Raw genomic sequence first — 25,883 nt, forward strand, 5'->3', positions numbered from 1 at the left:
GTGTGCACCCCTACACTTTACCTTCAAAAAACTTTTAATGCCATTTAATCTCATTTGTCGATTCTTGGGATATTTCCCATGCTATTTGGATTCCTTTTCAGAAAGTCCTTTCCTATGCCCACACCTTACTTTAACCTATATTTTCCTGTAACAACATCAGAGTTTTAGCTCTTATATTACAGTCTTGGATCCATTTTGAATTGATTCTTTTCTGGGTTTTATGGCCCTCAGTATGAAAATCTTCAGGCAGACTTCCTTCATGTCACATGACAGCTCACACAGCTCTAAGAATCGTGTCTAGGCTCAATGCTGCTCAGGTGAAGAAGGCCCTTCCACTAGCTGCTCCTGAGGAATTAAGAGGATACTGCCAAAGGCCAAGCAGAAGCTGGGTATGGGGAGCACGGGGGAAGCAGAGACACGAGGGTCAAAGTCTCTCAGAAAGCTGAAGGGAAGGGCACTTGCCACCAACCTCAGTGACCTGAGTTTGATTTCTAGAACCCACATGAGGAAGAAGAACTCTCACAAGTTGTTCTCTGATCTCCATGTACACACACACACACACACACACACACACACACACACACAGAGAGAGAGAGAGAGAGAGAGAGAGAGAGAGAGAGAGAGAGAGGAAGAACAGACTTCATGAGTCATTGGCCATACTTGGGTCACTTAACACCATTAAAGCATCTCTGTCAACACTAAGGGGAATTCCCATAGCTGGTTTAGAGCAATTATCTCAGAGCTAGATTGGAGAGCCGTGAGGAACAGTAGCCACTGAGACAAGGGGTGGACAGGCCTGGGTTCGGCGTGACAACCACAGGCAACCGCCCCTCCAATACCCCTGTGCTTCCTGATTCCCAGTCAGCCCCAGAACCTGACCACTCCCATCTCTAAATGTATTCCTTCTAGCTGACTGTGAACCCTGAGAGCCTCCAGAGCTTTCCCTTTTGTTTTCAGAGTCATTTGTTTGCAAAGTGAAACTCTCTCTCTTCTTTATGCATCAGGCCTGACCAGTACCAAGGTCTGTTTATTCTTCTGCCTGACAGTAGTCGGATGTCACTTGACAAGGTCACAATCCTGAAGACATGCATTGTTACATGACAGTACTTATATGAATGCCACAGACTGTGCTTTTGCAAGCTAAGATGGCCACAGTCATTAGCTCACAGAATCTAAAAAGGTTCCCACCCAACTGCACTGTACTTGTGGTGGCTAATTTTCATTGTCAACTAAAACACTGTTATACAGTACATGACTGTATAACACCCCATCCCGACCCCAGCTTGTGTGTGTGTGTGTGTGTGTGTGTGTGTGTGTGTGTGTGTGTGTGTGTACCAGAGATTGATGTCAAGTATCTTCCTTATTAATTACTCTCCATCTTTGTTGTTTATTTTTTGTTTGGTTTTGTTTGTTTGAGACAGGCTGTCTCCATGTAGCCCTTGCTGTCCTGGAACTCATTATGTAAACCAGGCTGGCTTCAAACTCATAGAGTTCCTCCTGCCTCTGTCATCCAAATGCTGAGGTTAGAGGTGTGTGCCGCCACTGCCCAGCTTGCTACCTTGGTTTTTTGTTTTGTTTGTTTATAGAGTTTTTTTGTTTTTGTTTTTTGAGACAGGGTTTCTCTGTGTTACCCTGGCTGTCCTGAAACTTACTCTGTAGACCAAGCTGGCCTCAAACTCAGATAATCACTTGTCTCTGCCTCCCAAGTGCTGGGATTAAAGGCATCTTATTTTTTCCCCATTTTTAAAATTAATTTATCTTTTACATTCCAATCCCAATTCCCCCTCCTCTCCTCCAGTTCTCCTCACTCCCTCCCCTGCTCCTCCCATCTGCTGCACAGAGAGGGTAAAGCCTCCCCTAGGAGCCAACTTGATTCTTAATGTCTGTGTATATGTCTATGTGCCTGTGTGTGGGTGTCTGCAGAGGCCAGAAGAGGAGATCAGATCCTCTGTAGCTAGAGTCACAGCTGGCTGCCTGACATGGGTGCTGAGAACTGAACTCAGCAAGAACAGCAAGTGCTCTTAACTGAGAAGAGGCCCCTCCAGGCCTGTTGTCATACTTTTTGTGACATGGTCTCTCAGTGACTCGGGAGCTCGTTGATTCAACTAGACTGGCTAGCCAGTGAGCTCCAGGGGCCGACCTCTACCTCCCTCAGTGCTTGAAGTTCAGGTAGGCGATGCACACCTGGCTTTCTGAATGAGGGCTGGGGATCTGAACTCAGGTCCTCATGCTTGAGCAATAGACGCTTTACCAACGGAGCCGGCTCCCCAGTCCATCACTGTGCTTCCAGACTTGTCCATCCTCATTTCCACAGCCCTTTCTCTGACTTCCTGGAAATTAAAGGTGGCCCAGGTGCTGGAGCTACCAAGCTAGAGATGTGTCTGTCTGTGGAGGGCTGTGCATCTGTTTGTCTGTGGAGGGCTGTGCATCTGTTTGTCTGTGGAAGGCTGTGCATCTGTCTGTCTGTCTGTGTAGAGCTGTGCACCTGTCTGTCTGTGGAGGGCTGTGCTTCTGTCTGTATGTCTGTGGAGAGCTGTGCATCTGCCTGTCTGTCTGTGGAGGGCTGTGCATTCGTCTGTCTGTCTGTCTGTCTGTCTGTGGAGGTTTGTACATACATTTGTGAACTTGGAGATGCTGGCACCCTCTTTAACATCCCAGACAGAATATGCCTGAGATTGAACACAGCACATGACAGCAGATGCATCAGGCTTTCTTTTGGGCCACCAACCAGCACCCAAATCATGACACACTGGCTTATTATAAGTTATGAATGCTCTGCCTTAGCTGAGGTCCTTTCCTGCTCTTAGAACTTAACTTACTGTTTCTCTTCATCTATGTTTTGCTTCAGGGCCTTTTGTCTTTATTTCATTCCTGTATATCCTACTCTGTGTCTGTCTGGCAGCTGGCCCCAAGAATTTCCCTCTCTTTCTCCCTCATTCTCTTCTCCCTCCCTCTCTCTCTTTCACCTGGATTCCTCCTACTTATTTTCTCTGCCCACCAGACCTGCCTATCCCTCTACTGCCTCACTTTTGGCCTTTCAGCTTTTTATTAGACCAGTAAGGTACCTTGGGCAGGTAAAGCAACACATCTTAAATCGTTAAACAAATGCAGTATAAACAAATGTAACACATATTTACTTAGTTAAAGTCATATTCCACAGCAAGCAGAAGCAGAGAGTTGTGGGGTATAGCTCAGTGGCAGAGCACTGACCTAGGATGTTTGAGGCCCTGGGCTTTTCCTCAAGAATTACCAAACCCAAACCAAACAAACCTCCTAAAACTGGAGTCATATATGGGATAGAGATTTTGAGTGACAGCATTTGAAACCAACGCTTCAGAGTTGAGTTCAGAATTCGGAACCACTGCCTATGTCTTGCAGGTGCCATGAAAGCTAGATGCCTTTTTTGGTTTAGTTGGTTGGTTGGTTTTGCTTTGAGATAGGGTTTCTCTGTGTAGCCCTGGCTGTCCTGGAACTCACTTTGTAGACCAGGCTGGCCTTGAACTCATAGAGATCTGCCTGCCTCTGCCCGCTGAGTGCTGGGATTAAAGGTGTGCACCAGCACTACCCTTTTGAGTGTGCCAATTTTATTTAAAATCCAAAGTCTTAGCTCATGCAAGAGTTCTGAAGCAAGGAAGTTTCTGAAACAAAAACAAAGCAACCTCTTTATGATCCCCTGTGTAAATAAGTAGCTAGAAGATAAGAAAATAGTGACCTTGGGAGCAGGGTGAAACCACAGGAGTGAGGGAAGTGGCTTGGGGTCCTGCTGAGGCTAATGCTCCTCCATGCTGCTTAGTCAAGGGTCCGCGTCTCTGAACCTTGACCTTCAGGGTTCCTTAGGAAAATGTGGGCACTACCAATAGTGGGCAAAGTCACTGAGATGCTGAGGTGGGAACACATGGGAGGCAGGTTCTAGTACTGTTCAGCCCACTGGAGGAGCTAACAGAAAAGCTTTACCACACGGCCACTCTCTCGGTAATTGCGGCACACCTGCCCTCTACTCTCTGAACATTTGGCTCTCTTCCTGAGCATGCTGTGGAACAGGGCAGACACACCCTCTCTGAGTCTTGGCTTCTGTGTTGGCAAAGTCGGACTGGGGCCTCACAGAATGGAGAAACACCAAGGTCTTATTCTGGATGTCTAATACTCATGAACACACAGAGACCCAGTTCCTTTAAAAAATATTTTTTTTAGCTGGGGGTGGGTGGTGGTGGTGGTGGCGGCGTCGGCACACGCCTTTAATCCCAACACTCAGGAGGCAGAGGCAGGCAGATCTCTGTGAGTTCGAGGCCATTGTGGTCTATAGATTGAGTTCTAGGACAGGCTCCAAAGCTACAGAGAAACCCTGCCTCAATAAACCGGAAAAAAAAAATTTGTTGTTCAAGAGAGTGTCTGTCTAAGTGATTTAGGGTGGCTTTGAACTTTCAGCCCTCTTAACCCAGTCTTCCAAGTAGGATTATAGTCCTGTGCCATTCCCAGCTCCATTCTTCTTCAGCAGGGTCTTGGGGCATAGATTTCAAGAGGTTGCAGATCTACTTTTCAAAGGCAATTTGAGGGATCAGAAGGCTCCCACCCAACCATCCTCCACATCTTGGTAACTGGTACCACTACTCCCTTGATCACACTGCTTGCTGTAGGGAAACCTTTGCCAAAGCAGAAGCCATAAATGACGCCATCCTTTCTCCTCCAAACAGCTCAACCTGATGGAACTTTCCATGTGACAAGTGAGCACATGGCTTCAGGGGATCGGGGAACTGGATTCTGGCGTTTATTTTAATGTTGATAGCCATGTGTGGCTGGTGTGTGGCTACAGTACAGAGAAGTGCACTCCAGGGCTGTGGGGAGACCAGTGTTTGTGGCTGCTGGTGTGCGCCCAGCAAGGGCTGTAGACACTGGAGGGAAAAACAGGACCCAGATCAAACAGAACATCTGTAGGCCGTCTGGAGGAATTTGGAGTTTCTTTTATTTACTGCATTTTATTTTACTGAGTATTTTGGGCACAGGAAATGAAACTGGAAGCCTCATCATTTAGTGACTTAAACTTTGCAATGACAGGTCATGTTTGCTGTATTCTTTTCATTTGAACTCAGGCAATGCAGCCCATTCAGGGGCAGCAACATTAGGGTATGAACACCAGAAGGCATAGATGGGTGGGGCTAGGGATACCTTAGATGTTGTCCACCATGTTTCCTCACAGAAGTTTCTGAACAAGAGAGGGACTGGGTCAGGTTGTTTATTGTTTGTTTTGAATTTTTGAGACAGGGTCTTTCTACATCAACCTAGCTGGTCTGGTCTCACTTTCTGCATCAGGCTGCCCTTGAACTCACAGAGCTCTGCCTTCCTTGGTCTCCCAAGTGCTGGGATTAAAGGTGTGCACCACAAACCTAGCACATTTGGTACCTTTAAAAAAGAAGCAACCTGGGCTGGAGAGATGGCTCAGAGGTTAAGAGCACTGATTGCTCTTTCAGAGGTCCTGAGTTCAATTCCCAGCAACCACATGGTGGCTCACAACCATCTATAATGAGATCTGGTGCCCTCTTCTGGTGTGCAGATATACATGGAAGCAGAATGTTGTATGCATAATAAATAAATAAAATCTTTATTAAAAAAAAAAAAAAGAAGCAACCTAAGCCGGGCATTGGTGGCGCACGCCTTTAATCCCAGCACTTGGGAGGCAGAGGCAGGTGGATCTCTGTGAGTTCGAGGCCATCCCGGTCTCCAGAGTAAGTGCCAGGATAGGTTCCAAAGCTACACAGAGAAACCCTGTCTCGAAAAAAAGAAGAAGAAGAAGAGGAGGAGGAAGAGGAGGAGGAGGAGGAGGAGGAGGAGGAGAAGCAGCAGCAGCAGCAGCAGCAACCTAAACAGGCAGTGGTGGCGCACGCCTTTAATCCTGGCACTCAGGAGGCAGAGGCTGGTGGATCTCTGAGTTCGAGGCCAGACTGGTCTACAGAATGACTTCTAGGGCAACCAGGGCTACACAGAGAAACCCTGTCTCTAAAAACCAATTAAAAAATAAATAAATAAAAAGAAGCCACCTGGTTGGGTGCCAAGGCATATACTTATAATCCTTACTAGGGAGAGTAAAGCAGGATTGCTTTCGGTCAGAGTTCAAGACCAACCTGGGTGACAAAGATCAAGAGCTTGTTAGAAGAAAGACAGAAAGGTATGAGGGGAGGGAGGAGTGGAGGGAGAAGCTATGGAGCTCATTACTCTATAGGAAGGACCTGTGCACCTTTTTGAACAATGGTGCAATCAATAACCTTGAATGTTTATTTCTTTGGCCTGAGTGCAATGACTTCTGTAAGTCAGATTCTAGGAAATGTGCCTCTCACATTGTCATCTGGTTATTTTGTCCAAATTAAAATGTTCTCTCCTGGAGATTGGTGTGGTGTGTGTGGTGTGTGTGTGTGTGTGTGTGTGTGTGTGTGTGTGTGTATGTGTGTGTGTGTGTGTCTGTGTGTGTGTCTGTGTCTGTGTCTGTGTCAAAAGACCAGGGAAGCAAAAGAGACTTCTCAGGTTTAGGAAGCTCTGACAGTTTCAAGATTCACAGTTAGGTAAGCAGGAAAGAACTTCGGGAGAGGGGACTCTCCAGTGGAGCTACCTGCACATTGGGCAGTGAGCTCCAGGGATGCTGGCTGGACTTGTAGGTGATTCAACTGCCTGTGAGTCACCTATGATGTAATTAGACCAGATAAACCCTTTGGTTCATGAGGTTACAGCTGGGTAGGACTGTTTCTATGATCTGTTGTTGGTGCCCTATCTGGGATGAACAGATGTTTGCTTATATCGTCCCAGGAAAAGTCACTCAACATATAAAGGTAAATTTCCCTTTTTAAAAACATCTCTAGGGGCTGGAGAGATGGATGCTCTTCCAGAGGACCTGGGTTCAATTCCCAGCACCCACATGGCAGCTCACAACTGTCTGTAACTCCAGTTCCAGCAGACCCAACACCCATGGCAAAACACCAATGTACATAATAAACAAACAACTAAATAAAACCATTCCTAAAACCTGGGAGTTGTGACTGGTACCATCTCTTCACCTCCAATTAATTCCAGCTCAACAGTGGTTTCAAGGCACTGGTTTACATGCCCTGGCTGCTACAACCCGAGGACAGGGTGCCTCTGCTCTAATGGCTCATCCCAAAAGGCCTACTTTCTGTCTTAGCCAAATATTTGGTTGCAAACAGCCAAACCAGAGTCTGGGTAATTTAAGAAGGCTGGGAAGAGATTGGACAGCTCCTGGAGGGTGCCTGTTAAATTTCCCATGCCAGGAAGAGCTGGCTTCACACCTCTGTCCTTGCACTCCCCGAACCCCCACCCTGTTCCCACAGTGAATTTCAAGTGACCTCCAGCTGTCTTGTGTTGGTCCCCTCCTTGGCTTCAAAGATCTGGTTGGGAACATGCTCTGTTACCTGGAACCCAAGTGAGTAAATCTATTTCCTTTTTCTGATCTTAGTGACTGTCAGAGCCTACCTCTGTATCTCCTAGGACTCTTCCCACATGGAACCAAAACAGAGTGCCTGCCTTTCACAGCCCCCTCCCACAGTGCAGCTTGGAGCCCTTTAGCAAAGCAAATCTACTCCCCTACTTAAAATCTGCCTCCACAAATCCCCACTACCCTCCAAATGAAGTCTGTGGACCTCCTCCAACCAGACTCCATCCAACAGCTATCTTCATTTCATGTGCCCCTTGCTCAGCCGAATGCCCACCCATAAACTGCAGATGCCCTGCCCTTAAGTGGGGCATTTGTTAGTCTCTACAGATCCTTATTGATGTTGCACTTATTTTTAAATTTATTTATTTATTTATTTATTTTGAGACAGGGTTTCTCTGTGGCTTTGGAGGCTGTCCTGGAACTAGCCCTTGTAGGCTGGTCTCGAACTCACAGAGATCCACCTGCCTCTGCCTCCCGAGTGCTGGGATTAAAGTGTGCGCCACCACTGCCCGGCCAATTTATTTGTTTTTATTGTATGTGCATTGGTGTTTGCTTGCTTATCTGTCTGTGGGAGTAGGCCGGATCCCCTTGAACTAGAGTTACAGTCATTTGTGAGCTGCCTTGTGGGTGCTGGGAATTGAACCTGGGTCCTCTGGAAGAGCAGCCAGTGCTCTTAAGAAATCATCGAGCCATCTCTCCAGTCCCCTAGGTGTATTTCTTTACCTATATTAACTAATTAATTCACTGTATGTAGCTAGAGAATAAGTAAAGTTGATTTTTGTTGTCCACCATGTGAAACTTGGATCAAATTCAGGTCTTCATATTTAGTCAGGCTTGGCCTCAGGTGCTTCCCACCAGCTGAGCCCCCTCACCAGTCACCTTTACCGACCCTTGGAAATGCAAAAAGTCTTCTTTAGCCAGATGGTTCTTTCCATCCTCCACTCCAAAACTTCAAATGTGCACATTCTCACTCAGCCCTCAGGTCTCACTTGGACACCACAGTCTTCATTAGGTGCCGAATAGGCCTCTGGTCAGAGTTACCGTTTTTAAGTACAAATCATCTGTTTATGGGTTTCACAGTTCACTCCCTGTAAACCACAATGCCTTGCACTATCTAGCTCACACCCTTGCTTCTTGTCTGACCTCAGACCACTGGACTCTGAAGTCGCCCACGCTTTTTCCCCTGGCCAAGCTTACTTTATGCCTCTGCAGGATCTACTCAAATGTGACATCCTGAGACCATCTGGTGTCTTTAATGAACTTGGGCGTTGGGCGTGCTGAGCGCGCTCTACCACAGAGCTGCATCCCTAAATCTTTTGTTTTAGTAGCATGCATCATTCTAAAACTACCCGCTAATGAGCTCACTTACAGGGTTATTACCGCCTTCCTTCCCGCCTAGCACGTAAGCACTGAGACTTTGGTTTTCTTGCTGTCACCACTATATCCGGCACCTGGCTGGGTGCCTGGGACAATAGCAGTAGTTTTGCAGGAATCAATGAATGAATATGGATCCGGTTGTTCATTAATCCCCGAGTTGGGGCAAGCCTCCGCTTCCTGCTGCGTGAAAAGGGGTGGCGAGGAGGAAGTGGGATACTGAACTATCCTGTGTGGATGAGCTGCAAAAATTCGGACTTGTTATGCCCCAGTCTCGGCGTGCGGCCAGCCAGCCACTCACCGTCCAGCGGCTCAGCTCCCACCTGCGTAGGGTGTGAACTCAACCTCAACGATTCGGGATTGTAGCGCTGCCTTATAAGGCAGTAGAAGCCGAAGGCGGCGGGGCGGGTGGGAGGAGAGAGATCACAACATCCGGCGGGCTGCGGGGGCGGGGTGCGGCGGGGCCGGAGGCGGGCGCCGCTGGGGAGGCCTTCGCTCCTTCCGTCCTCTGCTCGCTTCGGGACGCTTCGGGGCCCAGGAGGCGGCGGCAGGTCCCACACGCTAACCAAGCGGCCTGCTGGCAGGCAGGATACAGGGCGAGATCGACACAAAACCCCAGAGATCCCATCGGCTGGCCCCAGGCACTCGGTCACGCCCCTGTCCGATCATCCAATCAGATCGCAGTGCTGCATGGCTGACACTTGCTTAATTCAATCATACGCCTTGTCTCCTGGGCGTGGCCCCCAGAGCCCGCCTCCGACTCCCCGGCGGAGGCTCGGCCCTAATTGGCAGCTCAGCATCCTACGAAGGCGTAGAAATTCGAACCTAGGGGCTGGACCCTGCCCGCCGTCCAACCAGGAAGAGGCGACGCAACGGGGCCCGCCCCCTCCCCGCTGGGAGCGAGTTCCCGGCTCCGTGGGCGGGGCAGGGCGGAGAGGCTGACCAATGGCCGCCTGGCGCGGGGAGCGTCCGCTCGCCTATTGGCCGAGCCAAGTAAACAGAAGGCGGGGGGGCGGGGCGGGGCGGGCGGGGCCGGGCGCAGGGCGCGGCGGTGAGGCCGAGGCCGCGGCGAGTGGAGCGAGCCGAGCGAGCCGCGCCGATCGCCATCGGCCCCGGCTCTCGCGGGCGGTCCCGGCCGGCGGCGCGGCCTGGCGGGCCGGGCGGCGCTGCAGCCCATGGAGCTCGAGAACATCGTAGCGAACACGGTGCTACTCAAGGCCCGGGAAGGTGAGGCCGGGCAGGCGGGCGGCCGGGCCCGGGTGCGGGGATCGCGGGCGCGCGACCTCCGAGCTCCACGGGCCGCCCGGGCCCCCGCTACCCTCGTGCCCTGGAGTCTGCACCCCGACTCTTAGCGCAGACGCGAGCCCTTCCGGCCTGCCCCTCGCACCTGCCCCCGGAACCAGGGGCCCAAGACCGGCGGGCGGGGGTCGCGCCACGGGCGGGCGTCGCGGCGGGTGTGGGGGCTGAAGGAGAACGGGAAGGAAGAGGAAAAGTGGGGTGTGAGCCCCAGGAGCGTGTGTCTGAGGCCTTCTAGCAGAGAGGCAGGAAGGTGCCTGCCCCACGTGCCCAGGCCCAGATGCCCCGAACAGCACAAAGTTGGTAATCTGTAAAGATTGGAGAATGAATGAACCAAGCCTTTGCGTAGACAACCCAGCCGACATGGGGAAACTTGTGGACACGTAACAGTACCAGCAGAAGCGCCACTCACTAGGAGACTCTGAACACTAAAAACCGGTGAATGGGCAACGGGTTTTGCAAGCCTATATGACCTGTTAGGCAGATGCACAAAGAAATAAATGGGACCGAGCATACTGGGCTGGTGGAGCTGAAAGGCGTGACTGGGAAACCAGTCTTGTGGAATTTGTGTGTGTGCACATGGATATGCTCCCGAGCAGCTCCTTATTGGTTTCACTCCAGATGTTAATTTGCACCTGCTCTCTGAGGGTCCTGGTGACACAGGACCAGACAGACATTAAATTCACCTCAGCGACATTCTGTCCCACTCTGTCCAGGGTGCTGGGGGAACGGACATTGAACAAGATTCTCCCACTTAGAACTCCAGGAACATAGTGACAGTTTCCCACTTTGTGATGGGTTTCCAGGCTGAGAGAGTCACTAGCTCCACTGTTGTGTATCAGGTTACAGGTGGGAAACTGAGGCACAAACCAGCCAACGACTAACCCCAGATTACCCAGCAAGATTGTAACTGACCCAGGCTTAGGACAAAAGGTACCCAGTAGTCTATAGGAACCTCAGAGAAGCCCCAAAGTGGCGCAGCACCTGACATCCTCTGCCTACCCAGTGCAGTGTCACACCCAGGGAGGTGTTGCCTGGGAATGGGATGGGCAGCCGGGTCCCTAGTGCCCAAGGGAGTCTATCTTATCTCCTGTCCCTTATCAAACTCAGGGGCTGTGCCTTCCTCTCAGCCTCTGGGGGCATCTGCGGATTCTGTTCTGCCTCGTCATCCAGCCAGCCAGGGAGGAGGAGGAAGGAGAGCTGGGGCCAGGCCTCACTTCCTAGGGCTAGCCAATTCAGGCCTTAGGCCCCCTAAAGGCATTGCCTTGCTGGGTCAGACTCGGTGGGTACCTGTGTATAGGCTTTGTCAGATCTTGGGTGAGGCACAGGATAGCATGGCCATAGTGGGGACCAGAGCCTCACTTAGAGGATCGTATCCTGAACTGGCTGCGACACCACCACCATGCATACCTGCATGGCCTTTGCCGTGCTTGCTGCCCTCAACATCATTGATCGTGTGTGTGTGTGTGTGTGTGTGTGTGTGTGTGTGTGTGTGTGTGTGTGTGTTTTAAGGAAAGCCTCATTGTCAAGGGGTCTTCTATCCATGAATTGGTTGAGTCAGAATCATTTCACACAACAGCTCACAGTTTGCAGCCAGCTTTTCAAGTGACCAGAGACCTTCAGCAGTTGGCAAATTTGCGTTATATGTGTATAGTTGGCTCTTTTTTGTTGATGCTGTTTTTGAGATGGTCTCCCTATATAGTCTTTGTTTACTTGGAACTTGCTTTGTAGACTACAGGCTGGCCTCGAACTCAGAGTTCATCCTGCTTCTGCCTCCCAAGTGCTAGGATCAAAGGTCAGTTAGCTTTTAATAAATGCTAGTCAAGATAGAGGTGGGTAAGGAACCTGAATTTGGGGATCGGGATAAGGCTCCGAATTCGCCTCACAGACAATCAGTTTTCTCACAAACTTGTGGGTTATCTGGTTAGGTGGAATGACCCTGGGGGTGTACACCCTTGATTGGATTTTCTTCCTTCCCCAGGTGCCAGAGGCACACAGGAGGAGGGCAGGGCAGGGTTGGGTAGAGAGGAGCCCCACAGATTGGCAGCCAGTTCTAGGACAGGGTATTTGCATGTGACTTTTTGCTCTTGCCTTGATAGAGCTGGGAGGAGGGAGAGGAGGAAGTGACTTCTCGGGGAGGCGAGCAAATGGAGGGTTGGGTGAGGGACCTGGGTGGAGGGGGAGCCTGAGGAGTTCCACTTCTGGGGAGGCCTTGCCACAGGCTAGTGAATGGAGGTCTCTTGCTCACTTGCAGTGAAGCAATGGCTGTGGGCACACAGGGTACAGGCGGTATGGAGGGGCCACCAGAGGCTTTCTCAAGGGGACACTGCAGCACTTCCTCCTTCCTTGGGGAACCCAGTTAGGGACCCAGCCCAGCCCTGCCCCTTTCCCAGAATTCAGCTTCTACACTACACTGGGTCAGATGGAGACACTGCTGAGGAAACTGAGGCCAGGCAAGCTAGATTGATTGCCTAAGGTTGTCAATTAACTGGAGCTGGGTCTGGCCGCTTCCCACTGAGTTGGACATGCACAGTCTTCCACTCAACTCTATGGTGCCTCTGGAGGTCCCACAAAAACTGGGTGGTGTGGGTGAGGCAGTGATGGCCAGAAGTATGCAGGTGTTGGAGTTCCAGATTCAGGTCCTGATGTGTTGTCGCAAAGACGTGTGGTTCCCTCCCTGACATGCTCTGTGTTCCTGCAGTGTGGGTTTTTTATTTGGTTAGTTTTTTTGAGACCTTGCCTATGTAGCCCTAGCTGTCCTGGAACTCGCTATGTAGACCAGGCTGGCCTTGATCTCAGAGAGACTCTGCCTCTGCCCCCTAATGCTGGGACTAAAGGCGTCATGCATCATCCCCAGCCTAATGTTTTTAGTTTTATTTTTCAAGTTTCTATTCCAGTTCGCCTGTTCCTCGCTGCTTCTGCAGGTTGGGTGGGAACTGTGGAACATTAATCGACCTGTCTCAGCTGCTCTTGTGGTCCAGCAGCTACAGATGGGGCTCACCTAGGTAGGGCAAGGGTAGGGGCATCCTGAGTACCAGCCTTCCTACCACCACCTTACTGGGGTCAGGGAGATAGTTCTGGTGCAGCACTTGGTGTAAGGGGCCTGGGAGGCTGCCCAGGCTGCCTGTGGTATCTCAAGCATGTCCCGTACCACATAGGATCTCTGGCTGGCATGTCTTGGCCTCTTAAGTGACCCCTTCCACTGTGGTGTCCTTGTCTATCTGCTTTCTTGTGTGTTTGCCCCTCCCTCCCTCCCTCCCTTCCTCCTCCTCCCTTCTTTTTCTCTTTCTGTTTCTCTCTCTCTCTCTCTCTCTCTCTCTCTCTCTCTCTCTCTCTCTCTCTCTCTCTCTCTCCTTCCCCCCCTCCCCCAGCGTCTCATTATGTAGCCTTGGCTTTCCTGGAACTGACATGTAGAGTGTAGACCAGGGGCTGGAGAGATGGCTCAGTGGCTCAGAGGTTAAGAGCACAGACTGCTCTTCCTGAGGTCCTGAGTTCAATTCCCAGCAACCACATGGTGGCCCACAACCATCTGCAATGGGATCAGATTCCTTCTTCTGGTGTGCATGAAGACAGAACACTCATATACATAAAATACATGAATAAATATTTAAAAAAAGAGATCAACTTGCCAGTTGGACAACTTGCCTTTCACTAGGACATGGTGGCACATGCCTTTAATCCCAGAGGCAGGTGGATTCTCTTGAGTTTGAGGACAGCCTGGTCTTTAGAGTACATTCCAGGACAGCCAATGCTACCCTAACCCTGTCTTGAAAAACAAACAATGATGTGACAGATTTTGATGATCCCACATGGGAGGTCTCACCCTTCGCGGGGGGGGTGGATGGGGGAGTTGGGGAGGGGGAGAATGGGAGGGAGAGGGAACTGGGATTAGTATGTAAAATAAAATTTATTTTTAATTTAAATAGGAATTTATTTTTTTTTAAAAAAAAAAGAAGAAAAACCAAACAAAAAGTGTAGACCAGGCTGGCCTCACCCGCTTGCTTCTTGAACACTGGGTTAAAGGGTGCACCATCACTACCCGCTTCGTATCTACTTTGTTGTTGTTTTCCAGACAGGGTTTTTCTGTGTAATAGCTCTGACTGTCCTGGTACAGAGATCCGCCTGCCTCTGCCTCCTGAGTGCTGAGATTAAAGGCGTGCGCCGTCGCCACCACTGCCCGGTTCTTGTCTACTTTCTTAATCTGCAGGATTCCTGCTGAGTAGGGGGAGTGACTGAAATACCTGAAATGTCCTCACTGTTCTTTTTGGTTCTTATTCTGGGAGCCCTTAGTGTGGGTATCCAGAAGGACCGCGTGTGTCCTGGGTTTGTGAAGGGCGTGCTGGAGTGTGCGAGCTCGGGACCCCAGTGCGATGCAGCTCCCGGTTGCTCCTGCAGGTGGCGCTGGGAATCGCAAAGGCAAAAGCAAGAAATGGCGCCAGATGCTGCAGTTCCCCCATATCAGCCAGTGTGAAGAGCTGCGCCTCAGCCTCGGTGAGGCCCGGGGGACGCTCCCGACTGCCGGAGCAGACGGGGGTCTGCCCAAGAGGACCTTTCCAGACCTTGCCCTGGGTCACAGGGGCACCATGGGGGAGGGTGTGTCCAGTGCCCAGAAAGACTGCGGTTACTCGATCCCACCCAGTTTCACCTCGTGGGTGTGGAACGTGTGGAGAGCAGAGACTGGGTCCTGCCTGGTGTCAGCGGCGTGGGCACGGGGAGAGGAGGGCTGGGCTGGGCTGGAGGAAGGAAAGAAAGGCAGCCTGGGGCCAACAGGTTTGGAACACCAGCCTGTGCTTATGAACCTCATCCAGGCCAGACCTGAGGGCACCCATCAAAGCTAGAGCAGTGTGCTCCGGTTGTTTCTAGAAGGGATAGAAGGGCTCCCATTCGTATTTCTTGGCTGAGGATCTGAACAGTACTCAAGATGGCTTGCATGAGGGTAGAATGTACCCTGCTTGGGAAGGAGGCCCAGCTGAGGGCAGCGGAAGCCACAGCTTCCTCTCGCACTTTCGCCAGGCAGGCAACAGGTGTAGACTTGGGCTGGGCTGGGCTGGGCCGGAACCACACAAGACCACACCCAACCCCAGAACTGTGACATGCAAGTCTGTGAACCAGGGCCCTGGCCTCTGTAGTCCAGACTCCTGGCTCTTTGCCACTGAGTTGAAGTAATCAACCTCCCTGGGTCCCATACCCCCCAAGTTACATTGGTGTAACCGTGGTGCCTGCCTGAGGATTGCAGTGAGGGCTCTGAAAGAGATAATGGCTACTACCACTCTTGGGCCTAGAAGTTAGTGGATCCCAGATGTGGGGTATAGACCAGAGTGCCCTGCCAACGATTTCTTAGTCTGTGACCCAGCAGCTCCCCTGTTGGCCTGCAGAGCGTGACTACCACAGCCTGTGTGAACGTCAGCCCATTGGGCGTCTGTTATTTCGTGAGTTCTGCGCCACGAGGCCTGAGCTGACTCGCTGTACTGCCTTCCTGGATGGGGTGGTGAGTGTCCTGCCCCAGGGCCCGGCCCAGCACTGGGGGCAAGCAGAGGTCTTGGCCACTGCCCCTCCCCCCATGTCTGTCACTCCTCTCAGCCCCAAGCTTTTTTGCTTCTCACCCTGCAGGCTGAGTATGAAGTGACCCCTGATGAGAAACGGAAGGCATGTGGGCGGCGACTAATGCAGAATTTTCTGAGCCACACGGTGAGTGAGCAGTGATGGAGAGATGACGGCAGCAGGCAGGGCCCAGTGACATCAGGCAGAGGAGTGACCACAGCCTGGGCAGTGAGTGCCTTGGGCCTGTTCCAGGCAGCACCATGGGCATGCAGCCCAGGGATTGGGCTGAGCTTGGGTCAGGCAGCCTGCCAGTGGCTGTCTTACCCTGTCTCGAGTGGAGGGGGGCAGGAAGGGAGTTCAGCAAAGAGGCAGCCAGTGCACTACCCACCCACAGCCACCCTCGGCACCCACAGACAGCTGGCAGTGCTGCCTTGGGAGCAGGCAGCTGTCCAAGGGAGCCCTCTGCATTGACCTGTCTGGGTCTGTCCTAGGGTCCTGACCTCATCCCTGAGGTTCCCCGACAGCTGGTGAGTAACTGTGCCCAGCAGCTAGAGCAGGGACCCTGCAAAGACCTCTTCCAGGAGCTGACCCGGTAAGGCTCCATACCCACAAGTGTGGAAATTGAGCTAGGGAAGGGGCTCTGTGGTCCCTGAAGTCCGGCAAGCTCAGCTCCTCTCCCTGTCCATGCCCTCCCCTCTTGTGTCAGCATGGAATGCGTGTCTCCTGGTCCCTGTGTTAGTGAGATGGTGGTAGAGGGCAGGGTGGTGCTTTGTGGGCTGAGCAGACGTGTGATGGGCGGCCTGGGCCCCCAGGCTGAGCCTGGCTTTGTTAGGGACTTACCCTACGGGCTGACCCTTTCCCGACAGGCTGACCCATGAGTACCTAAGCACGGCGCCTTTTGCTGACTACCTCGACAGCATTTACTTCAACCGTTTTCTGCAGTGGAAGTGGCTGGAAAGGTGAGCTCCTCCAGGGCCACACTGGAGAGACAAGGTTGGGGGTTTCCTTATGGGAAAACCCGCATAAATGCTTATTTCTTTTACTCTTGCCTATAGGCAGCCAGTGACCAAAAACACCTTTAGGCAGTACCGAGTCCTGGGCAAAGGTGGCTTTGGGGAGGTGAGTGGCCGGATGATACCTTTGCAGAGTACACTGGATGGGGGGCAGCAGGCTTGGACCCTCCCGCCTCCAGCAAGAGCATGGCTGGCCCTCACCTGTTCGTGTCTACCCTGGCTACAGGTGTGTGCCTGCCAGGTGCGGGCCACAGGCAAGATGTATGCATGCAAGAAACTGGAAAAGAAACGGATCAAGAAGCGGAAAGGGGAGGCCATGGCGCTCAATGAGAAGCAGATCCTGGAAAAAGTGAACAGTAGGTTTGTAGTAAGTACACAGGAGCTCTCTCCCTTCCTTCCCTTCGTTCACACTGTTGTCGGTGTTCCCCACCCACCAGGCTAAAGTCCCTCCCTATTGCCAAAGGGACTGCCCTCTGCTCTGCTCTGTCCCTTCCTGCCCTGGCAGTACCTAAGAAGGGTGGGGTAGGAGTGCTATTCCAGGCTCAGGAAGCCTGCTGAGCCCTAAGGAGTGGCACACAGAAGATTGTTTGGGTGGCTGCCATGAGCACACAGACATACACACGCAGGCACACATGTACACACACATGTACACACACACACAGTGTGAGCGCCAAGGCACCCCCCCACAGCTCCTGAAGGTTTGTTTCTCCTGAGCACAGGTGAGCTTGGCCTACGCCTATGAGACGAAGGATGCACTGTGCCTGGTGCTGACACTGATGAATGGAGGGGACCTCAAGTTCCACATCTACCACATGGGCCAGGCTGGCTTCCCTGAAGCACGCGCTGTCTTCTATGCTGCCGAGATCTGCTGTGGCCTGGAGGACTTGCACCGGGAACGCATTGTCTACAGGTGGGGCTGAGCTTCTCGGTGGCTGTTCCAGGACTTGGTCCTTCCTGGACAGGGGCAGCAGTGAGGTACAGTAGTGGCAGCTAAGGCTGTCGATCAGGCTTGATAGTGAGCTGGAGGTTTGTCTAACCACAAGCCAACACTGGCTCCATGCACACACTTACCCACATTTGATAGTTTGGAGTGCCGCAGACCTAGGTTTTGGGGTCTAGCTGGCTGACCAATGTGTGAATTCTGATTTTTGTCACCCTTCTCTATGTGACCTTGAGCTAGTCAGCTCCCTGCTTCCCACATGAACTCTCTTTCTTGGAGACCGTCATTCCTGCCTTGCAGGTGGGCTCAGTAGTAGAGAGCTGTGCTTATGGTGGTTATGGGTGACACTTTCATCTGAGCCTCACAACAGCCCTCTGAGGGGATGGAAGAGTAGCCTCATGTGACAGAGAAGGTAGAGTTGGCCACCAAGGGAAGGGAGCTTCAACATCAGGGGTGAACGAGTCCAAGGATGATCTCCAGGGATCCCCTCCCCCAGATGGGTCCCTCCACTGGGTGGGAGTCCTCACTTCTTTAGATTGGAGCCATTTCTCACTGCCCTAGAAAGTTCCTGAAGTTCTGGCTCCGGAGGGCCTTGCCCTGGAGAGCAGGGCTCTTCTACCGGGGCAGCAAATGAGCCCTTCAACTTGCTCCATACCTGATCCCAGCAGGCACTTGAGCTAGGAGAGGCTGGCTCTGGCTTCCTGGAAAACCGCAGCCTCTGACTGTGCCTTTTTCTCCCCACAGGGACCTAAAGCCAGAGAATATCCTGTTGGATGACCATGGTGGGTGAGAAGGCCCAGGTGGGAGGGGTGTGATGGGAAGGCCTGGTCCATCAGTGGACCCACCTACTTCAATACCCCTACCCAGGCCACATCCGTATCTCTGACTTGGGACTGGCTGTGCACGTGCCTGAGGGCCAGACCATCAAAGGCCGTGTGGGCACTGTGGGCTACATGGGTAAGTCCCTTTGACCTGGTACACCAGTCTTCTGGTTCCCCTTGCTGTCCTAGGCCTGGCCTATCCACTGCTGTATCTGGGGGAGACACCTCAGAGACTAGATAGCCCAAATCAACACAGCTTCTGCTATATTTTTTGTGGATCAGGACACCAAGACTTAGCCAGATCCAACCATTATGAATGCCTGCTAGTCATTTGCTGGAGGCTTATTGAGCACCTAGGGTCAGGTGGGTCTGTTGGAGTAAAGGTTAAGAGAACCAAATGCATTTCCATGGCCATTCTTCCCTGCAACGGCCCATGCTTGGAATAACATGGCCATCCAAGATACAGGCAGTGGAGACCTACCATGTGGACGGTGTGACATAGTGCAGTCCAGGTTTCCCAGGCTCCGTCTTGGGCTAGTCACTCTACTTTTAGCCTCTGTTTCTGCTGTAAAACCTCATCAGAGCTGGCTTCTGGAGGAGCCTCCCCGGGCGAGTTGGAGATATCAGCAAATGGGTGTTTTCATCCCCTGGGAAATCCAGAAGTTACTAGTCAATGGCTACAAGACCCTGATTTGGCCTACATTAATTCTGAAGTTGAATTGTTTTTAGAATAATTTGAATTGATTGCCAACATTTAATAAGCCAAACAATTTAAATTTTTAAAAAAAAGTGCTGGGGTTCTGGGCTAGGTGTGTTTGTTGTAGCTCATGGGGTACTTGCCAGATGTGTGTGGCCCTGTGTTCAAAAACCTACCACCACCACCACCAAAAACAAACAAACAAAGAACAATTGGTTCTTGAAAAACAAAACAAAGAACCAGAACAGTCGGACCGGGGACGTTTGGTGTGACTCTCTCCCCCACTTCAGGGCCACATCAGCTTGCATTGATGAAATGTGGTTTCTTACACGGCTGAGGTCTCCACCAGGCCAGTGACGTCCTGCCTAGCTAGCAGGTGTTTGAACTAATCCTCTGCGTTTTTGTTTCTGGGGCCCGAGGGCTGTTCTTCACTGTGCACCCAGCCCTGACTCCTGTTCCCCTGCCCAGCTCCGGAGGTGGTAAAAAATGAGCGGTACACATTCAGTCCTGACTGGTGGGCGCTAGGCTGCCTCCTGTATGAGATGATTGCAGGCCAGTCCCCCTTCCAGCAGAGGAAGAAGAAGATCAAGAGGGAGGAAGTAGAGAGGCTGGTCAAGGAGGTGCCCGAGGAGTACTCAGAGCACTTTTCCCCACAGGCGCGCTCGCTCTGCTCTCAGGTATGAGCCATAGGCTTCACTGGCCTGGCCTGGGCTGGAGCTGGGGATCCCTCATCTGTTCAAAGGTACCCCAACCACCTCTGCCCTGCTACAGCTTCTCAGCAAGGACCCTGCTGAGCGCCTGGGGTGCCGTGGAGGTGGTGCCCGCGAGGTAAAGGAGCACCCCCTTTTTAAGAGACTGAATTTCAAGCGGCTGGGAGCTGGAATGCTGGAACCGCCTTTTAAGCCTGATGTAAGTCCCACTCATTCTTGCTCATGGCCTGGACAAGCCAGGACACGGGGCCTTGGAGCAATGGCCTGGTCACTTTCAATGCAAATGTTGAAAAACCCATCTAATGGTTTGGGCTGCCCTCCAAAAAGTCTATGTATGAGTGTTTGTGTGTGTGCATGTGCATGGGTGAAGCCCCACATAGCGTGAGTTTTAGTTCAAGTTGGAATGAGGGTGGACATGGGATGCTCCAGGAACTTGATTCCTCTTTGTCCTGTGGTTGGCTAGTCTTCCATGACAGGCATCTTTTCCCAGGGAGTGGCATTGCTGGACCAGGAGCTCAGGCTCAGATCTTAGCTAGCCAGCTATCCGGTCGACAGAGAGCAACTCTTGTTCAAGAACTTGAAATGAAACTCTAAAACTGTTTGCTGAAGAGATTCACTGGACACTTGGATCACATGCCTTCCGGCCCAGTGGGAGCTTGCCTCCTTCCCACAAGTTTGTGGAGACTGGGTCCAGCTTGGTGTCTGTCAACCACGTGTGTTTATACATTTAACAAATTCCTGAATTCCATATATGTCAGGCTTTGAGATAATGAGGTCCACGGAGCCAGGCCCAGCCTTATGCTCTAATGGAAACACCAAAATAAACCAGCAAGCAAGGAGAGCTTTCAGGTGGTCCTGAGTGCCAGAGGAAAGCGAGTAGGCCAGGAAGGCAGCTATGAGGGGGTGTAATCACTCTCGACGGGATAATCTCTGAGAAGCTGCTGGGAAAGTAGACCTGAGGAGAGAATCATGCAAAGGTCTGAGGACATGAACATTCCAGACAGGCACTGAAGCCCTAGAGCGGGACCAGCCTAGGGACATGGAGCGGCATCTATGAGGCCAGTGTGACTGGAACAATATATGCAGAGCAGGAGCAATGCCATGTTCTAAGGATGGCAGGGTACCTTTGGGGGTTCAACCTGATTTGAGGTGTGGGAGTGGGTCAGAGAGGAGATGAGCGGCCAGGGAGGGAGCCTGAGTGATGGCTCACATGGTAGACGTCACCCACCGAGAGGTCGAGCATCGTCAGTGAGCTGACCCTGCTGCCTCAGGCTGGAGCTGCTGCTCAGGTTAATTCCCGCTCTGTGCTTGTCCTCTAGCCCTGAGATGGTCACACTGCCTGTGGGTCATTGTTCAAATTTAGAAATAAAGTCAGTATCTTGGAACTTAACATTAGAAGCAGTGGATGAAAATGCAAGCTCAACAATGCTTTTTTATTTTATGATTTGTTATGATGTATTTATTATGTATGCAGCATTCTGTCTGCATGTTTGCCTACACACCAGGAGAGGGCATCAAATCTCATTACGGATGGTTTGGTTGCTAGAAATTGAACTCAGGACCTCTGGAAGAGCAGTAAGTGCTCTTAACCTCTGAGCCATCTCTCCAGCCTGCTTTTTTTTTTTTTTTTTTTTTAATTAAAAAAAAAAGTCTGCATGTGTATCTCTGTGTGGGTATATGAATTCAGGAGTCTGTGGAGGCCAGAGGTGTCGGATCCCCCTGGAAGAGCAGTGAAAGCTTTTAGTATCTGAGCCAGCACTTGGCTGGTTTTTGTTGTTGTTTTGTTTTGTTTTGTTTTTTTGAGGATACAACGTTTCTCTGTGTGGCCCTGGCTGTCCTGGAACTCACTCTATAGACCAGGCAGACCTTGAATTCAGAGATCCACCTGCCTCTGCCCCGAGTACTAGGACTAAAGGCTATCATGCCCAGCTGACAATACATTTTTATCAGCTATTGAGATGAAATCACAGTTAACCCATGTAAAGTATGCAGTTCAGTTGAGTCATGTGATTGTCACCACGTAAGATCAGAATGTTTTCACCAGCCTCTCCAGAACCTAAACAAAACCCTACGTCCATTAGGGTTCAGAGTTCTTTCCTCCTGTCCCAGGAAACCACTAGTTCTCCTATATTCGTCTACTTTGAATAATTTAGCTATGTGGGTATATGGGGTCCTCTGAACATCGTCCTCTGTGACTGGCTTCTTTTGCTAAGAATGCTTTTAGGGTTCATCCAGGTTGGAACATAGGCCAATATGCCATTTATTTTAAAAGCTGAATAATATTCTATTATATGGATATAAATTCTATTCATAGTTGACATGAGGGTATCTTTGGGGTGGGTAGGGCTTTCAGGAATAATGCTATTTACTTTTACTTTTGAGATGAGGTCCCACTGTGTTATCTTTAAGTTTTGAACTGGCAGACTCAAGCATTCTCTCTGCCTCAGTACATGTATTGGTATAAAATTACAAAGTCATATATGGTATATCTTGTAGGGAGCTTGGACTTTTCCAGGTCAGACACACCATTTTACAGGATGATCATGATAGTGTGTGTGTCAGTAGGTAGGCTGGTAGATAGTGTGTGTGCTGAGGATAGAACCCAGGGCTCAAGCATGCTGAGATACGCTGTACACCACTAACTACACCTCTAGCCACGTGATAATGTTTTAATTGACTTCCTTTGTGGTAAGATTTTGAAAGCAGATGGTAGTGGCGGCGGCGGCGCACGCCTTTAATCCCAGCACTTGGAAGGCAGAGGCAGGCAGATCTCTGAGTTCTAGACCAGCCTGGTCTACAAGAGCTAGTTCCAGGACAGCCTCCAAAGCCACAGAGAAACCCTGTCTCAACGCGCCCCGCCCCCCCCAAAAAAAGATATTTTTGAATGCAGTGTAGAGATAGAAAAGAATTGGCCTTCAAATGCAGAGGCCAACTCCCAGTAGGAACTGGGAAGACATGGGAAAAACATTCCAGTACTGGACATTTTAGAGTGGAGACCTCTCCAGTCCCTATAGGGAGCCAGTACTCCTCTTCCCACCCCGGCCCCAGTCACATACCCAGGTAGTCCTGTACAAGCAAAAGGCCGGCCAGCCCAGCCTAGCAGCAACAGGCCTGTGCACAGCCTTATCCCGTCGCTACACAGCCAAGGGTCATGACCCTGGGCTACAGAGGTGAAAAGTGCTTCAGAGATAAGGGAGCACTGCGCTGAGTCATGCATGGGGCACCTTGCCGCTCTCCAGACCAGGGAGCTGCAGGTGTCTGAGTTGGAGGCCTCCTGACTGTTCCCTGTCACCCCAGCCCCAGGCTATTTACTGCAAGGATGTTCTGGACATCGAACAGTTCTCTACAGTTAAAGGTGTGGATCTGGAGCCCACCGATCAAGACTTCTACCACAAGTTTGCCACGGGTAGTGTGTCCATCCCCTGGCAGAATGAGGTAGGGACTCCCCTGCAAGTGGGGTGGGCTCCTGAGGGGTATCCCTGGGGCTCCCCTCACAGCTGCCTATTCCTGGCTAGATGGTGGAAACTGAGTGCTTCCAGGAACTAAATGTCTTTGGGCTGGATGGATCAGTTCCCCCAGACCTGGACTGGAAGGGCCAGCCACCTGCACCCCCCAAGAAGGGATTGTTGCAGAGGCTCTTCAGTCGCCAAGTAAGTCCTGTGGGAGGCAGACCTGTGCCCCGCCCTGCTCCATGGGGATAGTGGGTGGGAGGCAGGGCCGGTGCCCACCTACATTGGGAGTGAGCATCCTCCAGCCCTTCCAGTGGTGCCTAAGGTGCCTCATTCCTGCCTGCCCCCCTCCCGCCCCCGCCTGGCTGGTCTCATGGCCTCTTTTCTCTTTCCAGAGGTGAGCAGTGTGGGCTCCTCATGGGGTGGCCTTGCTGCCTGACCGTGGGGAGCCCCAGGCAGCCCTTCCATGACAGAGGCGAGATGTAGGAGAAAGAAGTCTGGTGCCCACCTTACCCGCTCCCTCCCTGCTGCTTGCTCCCTGCTCCCTGACCCCTTCAGGCTGCTAACCCTACTTAGCATCTGGCTCCCTGTGCCTGAGTCTGTCCAGGGGATGGACAAAGGCCTTGCTCGGCAGATCCTGTGAGCTTCCTAGGCTTACTTGAGTCTGTCGCTGAGAAGCTGTACCCTGACACCACCCATGTTTTGCCCGAGCTGCTTCTCTAAAGCTTGTGGGATCTCCACAGCCCCTTTGAGGGCGTGACACTGCCTTGGTCAGCCTTCATGGTGACTAACGGCACCTGCTGTGCTCTCTCCCTTCGTGTCTCCCCTGTCCCTCCAGGATTGCTGTGGAAACTGCAGCGACAGTGAGGAAGAGCTCCCCACCCGCCTCTAGTCCCCAGGCAGAGGCCCCCACCGGTGGTTGGCGGTAGCAGCTACTCTCAGTGACGTTTACAGTTTTGCACAGTGGTGTTCCCCATTGTCCACTCAAGCTGTGGCCTGGGGAACACAGCCGGAGCTGTCCCCAGTGTCCTCCATCCCTCAACCCCTGGCCCAGCTGAGTTTGACAAGGCCTGGGTCATCTTGGGACAAAGGTGCATCCCTTCAGCTCTCCCCTGTGGAGCTCGCTCGGGGCTTTGTGTATTTATGTATTTGTATGGATGTATATAGCTACCAGAGCGCTCTCAATGCCACCCTGGGCCCGCACCACTTGAGCAGAGTATGGGCCAGGTCAGACCTCTGACCCCAGCGTTGCACTGCTCACCACCAGCCTCCAAGTGAGACTTGTGCCTGCCTGTCGTGGACTTGGGCCATCACCTCTGGTTGCCCAGTGCTGTCACCTTTTCTCAGCATTTGTCAGAGCTGGAGATGGGGGCATTGTATTCTCTATGCCTGGACCATAGTATAACCACAGACTGAACTGACTGGGGCCCGTCAGACCACAAGAAGGGCCGCCTACCTGCCTTCCAGCTCCCAGAGCACATTATTCCTTATACTGGGTCATGTCCTAAAGATACATTTTTTCAGAAGTGCCCCAGCATAGGCCATAGGAGGGGTTAGAATGACCCCTCCAACATTCCAGAATCCCTCATAAAAGTAGACATGTACCCAGCAATGATCCACCCTTCCTTGTGTGTGCCTGGTGGGGGTGGGGGGCTGGGTGTATCAGTGTGTGAAGAGGGTAGGGTGAGGCTGTGCCTAAGCCAAGACCCTACCCTGGCCTGTCCCAGATTCATGGCCGTCCTGATGCTAGTATTCGGACAACATGGGACCGTAGGGCCCTGGCTTTTCCATATTTAAAGCCAATGTGAGCTGCCACACGTCTTGTGTGTGAATACAGTCTGAGCACAAGCCTGGCCAGCCATCGCTGCTTGCTTCTTTTTAAAAATGATTTCTGGTGTTTCAAGATTCTTCCTGCTTTCTTGGTCCAGTCAGAAGGGACTGGAGGTGGACCTGGGGTGGGACTAGGGCTGCCCTTCAAAGGCCCACGAGTCTTCAGGGCTTTACAGGCAGGTGGGAGCTGTTGTGAGAAACACCAGCGCTGAGTCAGTGTTAACCTGGCCTTCTGCTGTGTGCCCATCCTGATCTGGCACACATGCGTGACACCCAGCTCTCTGTTTCCTCTTGTAGGTGGCCAAAGAGTAGTTGAGTGATTTGGGTGGTTTGAGGGTGTGCCAGGGGTAGAAGGAACCAGCCACTTGAGTTTCAGAGTTTTCTGAAATTAGTGACTGCCGGGTCCTGAAGCAGCCACCTGAAGAGAGGAATTAGCAAGATTGGGGAGGGAAAGAGACTTCCCGTGCAAATGTTGGGGGGCAAAAGCTGTTGAAAAACAAACTTCTCCCAGGCTTTGCACACTCCTCTCAGGGTCTTGAGCTTCCCAAGAGTTCCTGGGACCACCTTGCCTGTGGCCTGTGGGCTGTGGAAGTGACAGCCATGGGTACACAGCATAGTCTGGCAACTTCTGAAGCTGATTCTGCTTAGGCCCTTGTCTGAGGATGCCAGTTTCCTTGCATACCAGCTACTAGAATCTGTGAAGCAACCAGGGAGTCCATTGGTGCTCCGCAGGCTGGCCTGGAATTCACTGTGTAGGTAGGCCAAACGGGCCTCAGA

At 51.8% G+C, this 25,883-nt stretch overlaps 1 protein-coding gene across 5 annotated transcripts; it reads left to right on the plus strand.

Annotated features, from left to right (window-relative positions):
* Window positions 1–9,878: 9,878 nt before the first annotated feature.
* On the plus strand, window positions 9,879–25,164 carry Grk6 (G protein-coupled receptor kinase 6). Of its 5 annotated transcripts, none has more exons than XM_027409791.2 (16): window positions 9,879–10,036; window positions 14,501–14,596; window positions 15,481–15,593; window positions 15,716–15,793; window positions 16,138–16,238; window positions 16,513–16,605; window positions 16,702–16,765; window positions 16,886–17,026; window positions 17,379–17,569; window positions 18,344–18,381; window positions 18,467–18,556; window positions 19,586–19,794; window positions 19,889–20,026; window positions 23,125–23,262; window positions 23,343–23,477; window positions 24,115–25,164. In XM_027409791.2, the coding sequence occupies exons 1-16, from the start codon at window positions 9,985–9,987 to the stop codon at window positions 24,166–24,168; spliced, it is 1,731 nt and encodes a 576-aa protein (XP_027265592.1). In that variant the 5' UTR covers window positions 9,879–9,984; the 3' UTR covers window positions 24,169–25,164. The 5 variants fall into 5 exon arrangements, with proteins under 5 accessions (XP_027265592.1, XP_027265593.1, XP_027265595.1 ...); XM_027409792.2 differs by lacking the exon at window positions 24,115–25,164 and adding an exon at window positions 23,672–24,106; XM_027409793.2 differs by lacking the exon at window positions 9,879–10,036 and having other exon boundaries at window positions 15,462–15,593; window positions 24,113–25,164.
* Window positions 25,165–25,883: the final 719 nt, after the last annotated feature.

Source organism: Cricetulus griseus, chromosome 3 (assembly GCF_003668045.3).
Source record: "Cricetulus griseus strain 17A/GY chromosome 3, alternate assembly CriGri-PICRH-1.0, whole genome shotgun sequence".
NCBI lineage: Eukaryota > Metazoa > Chordata > Mammalia > Rodentia > Cricetidae > Cricetulus > Cricetulus griseus.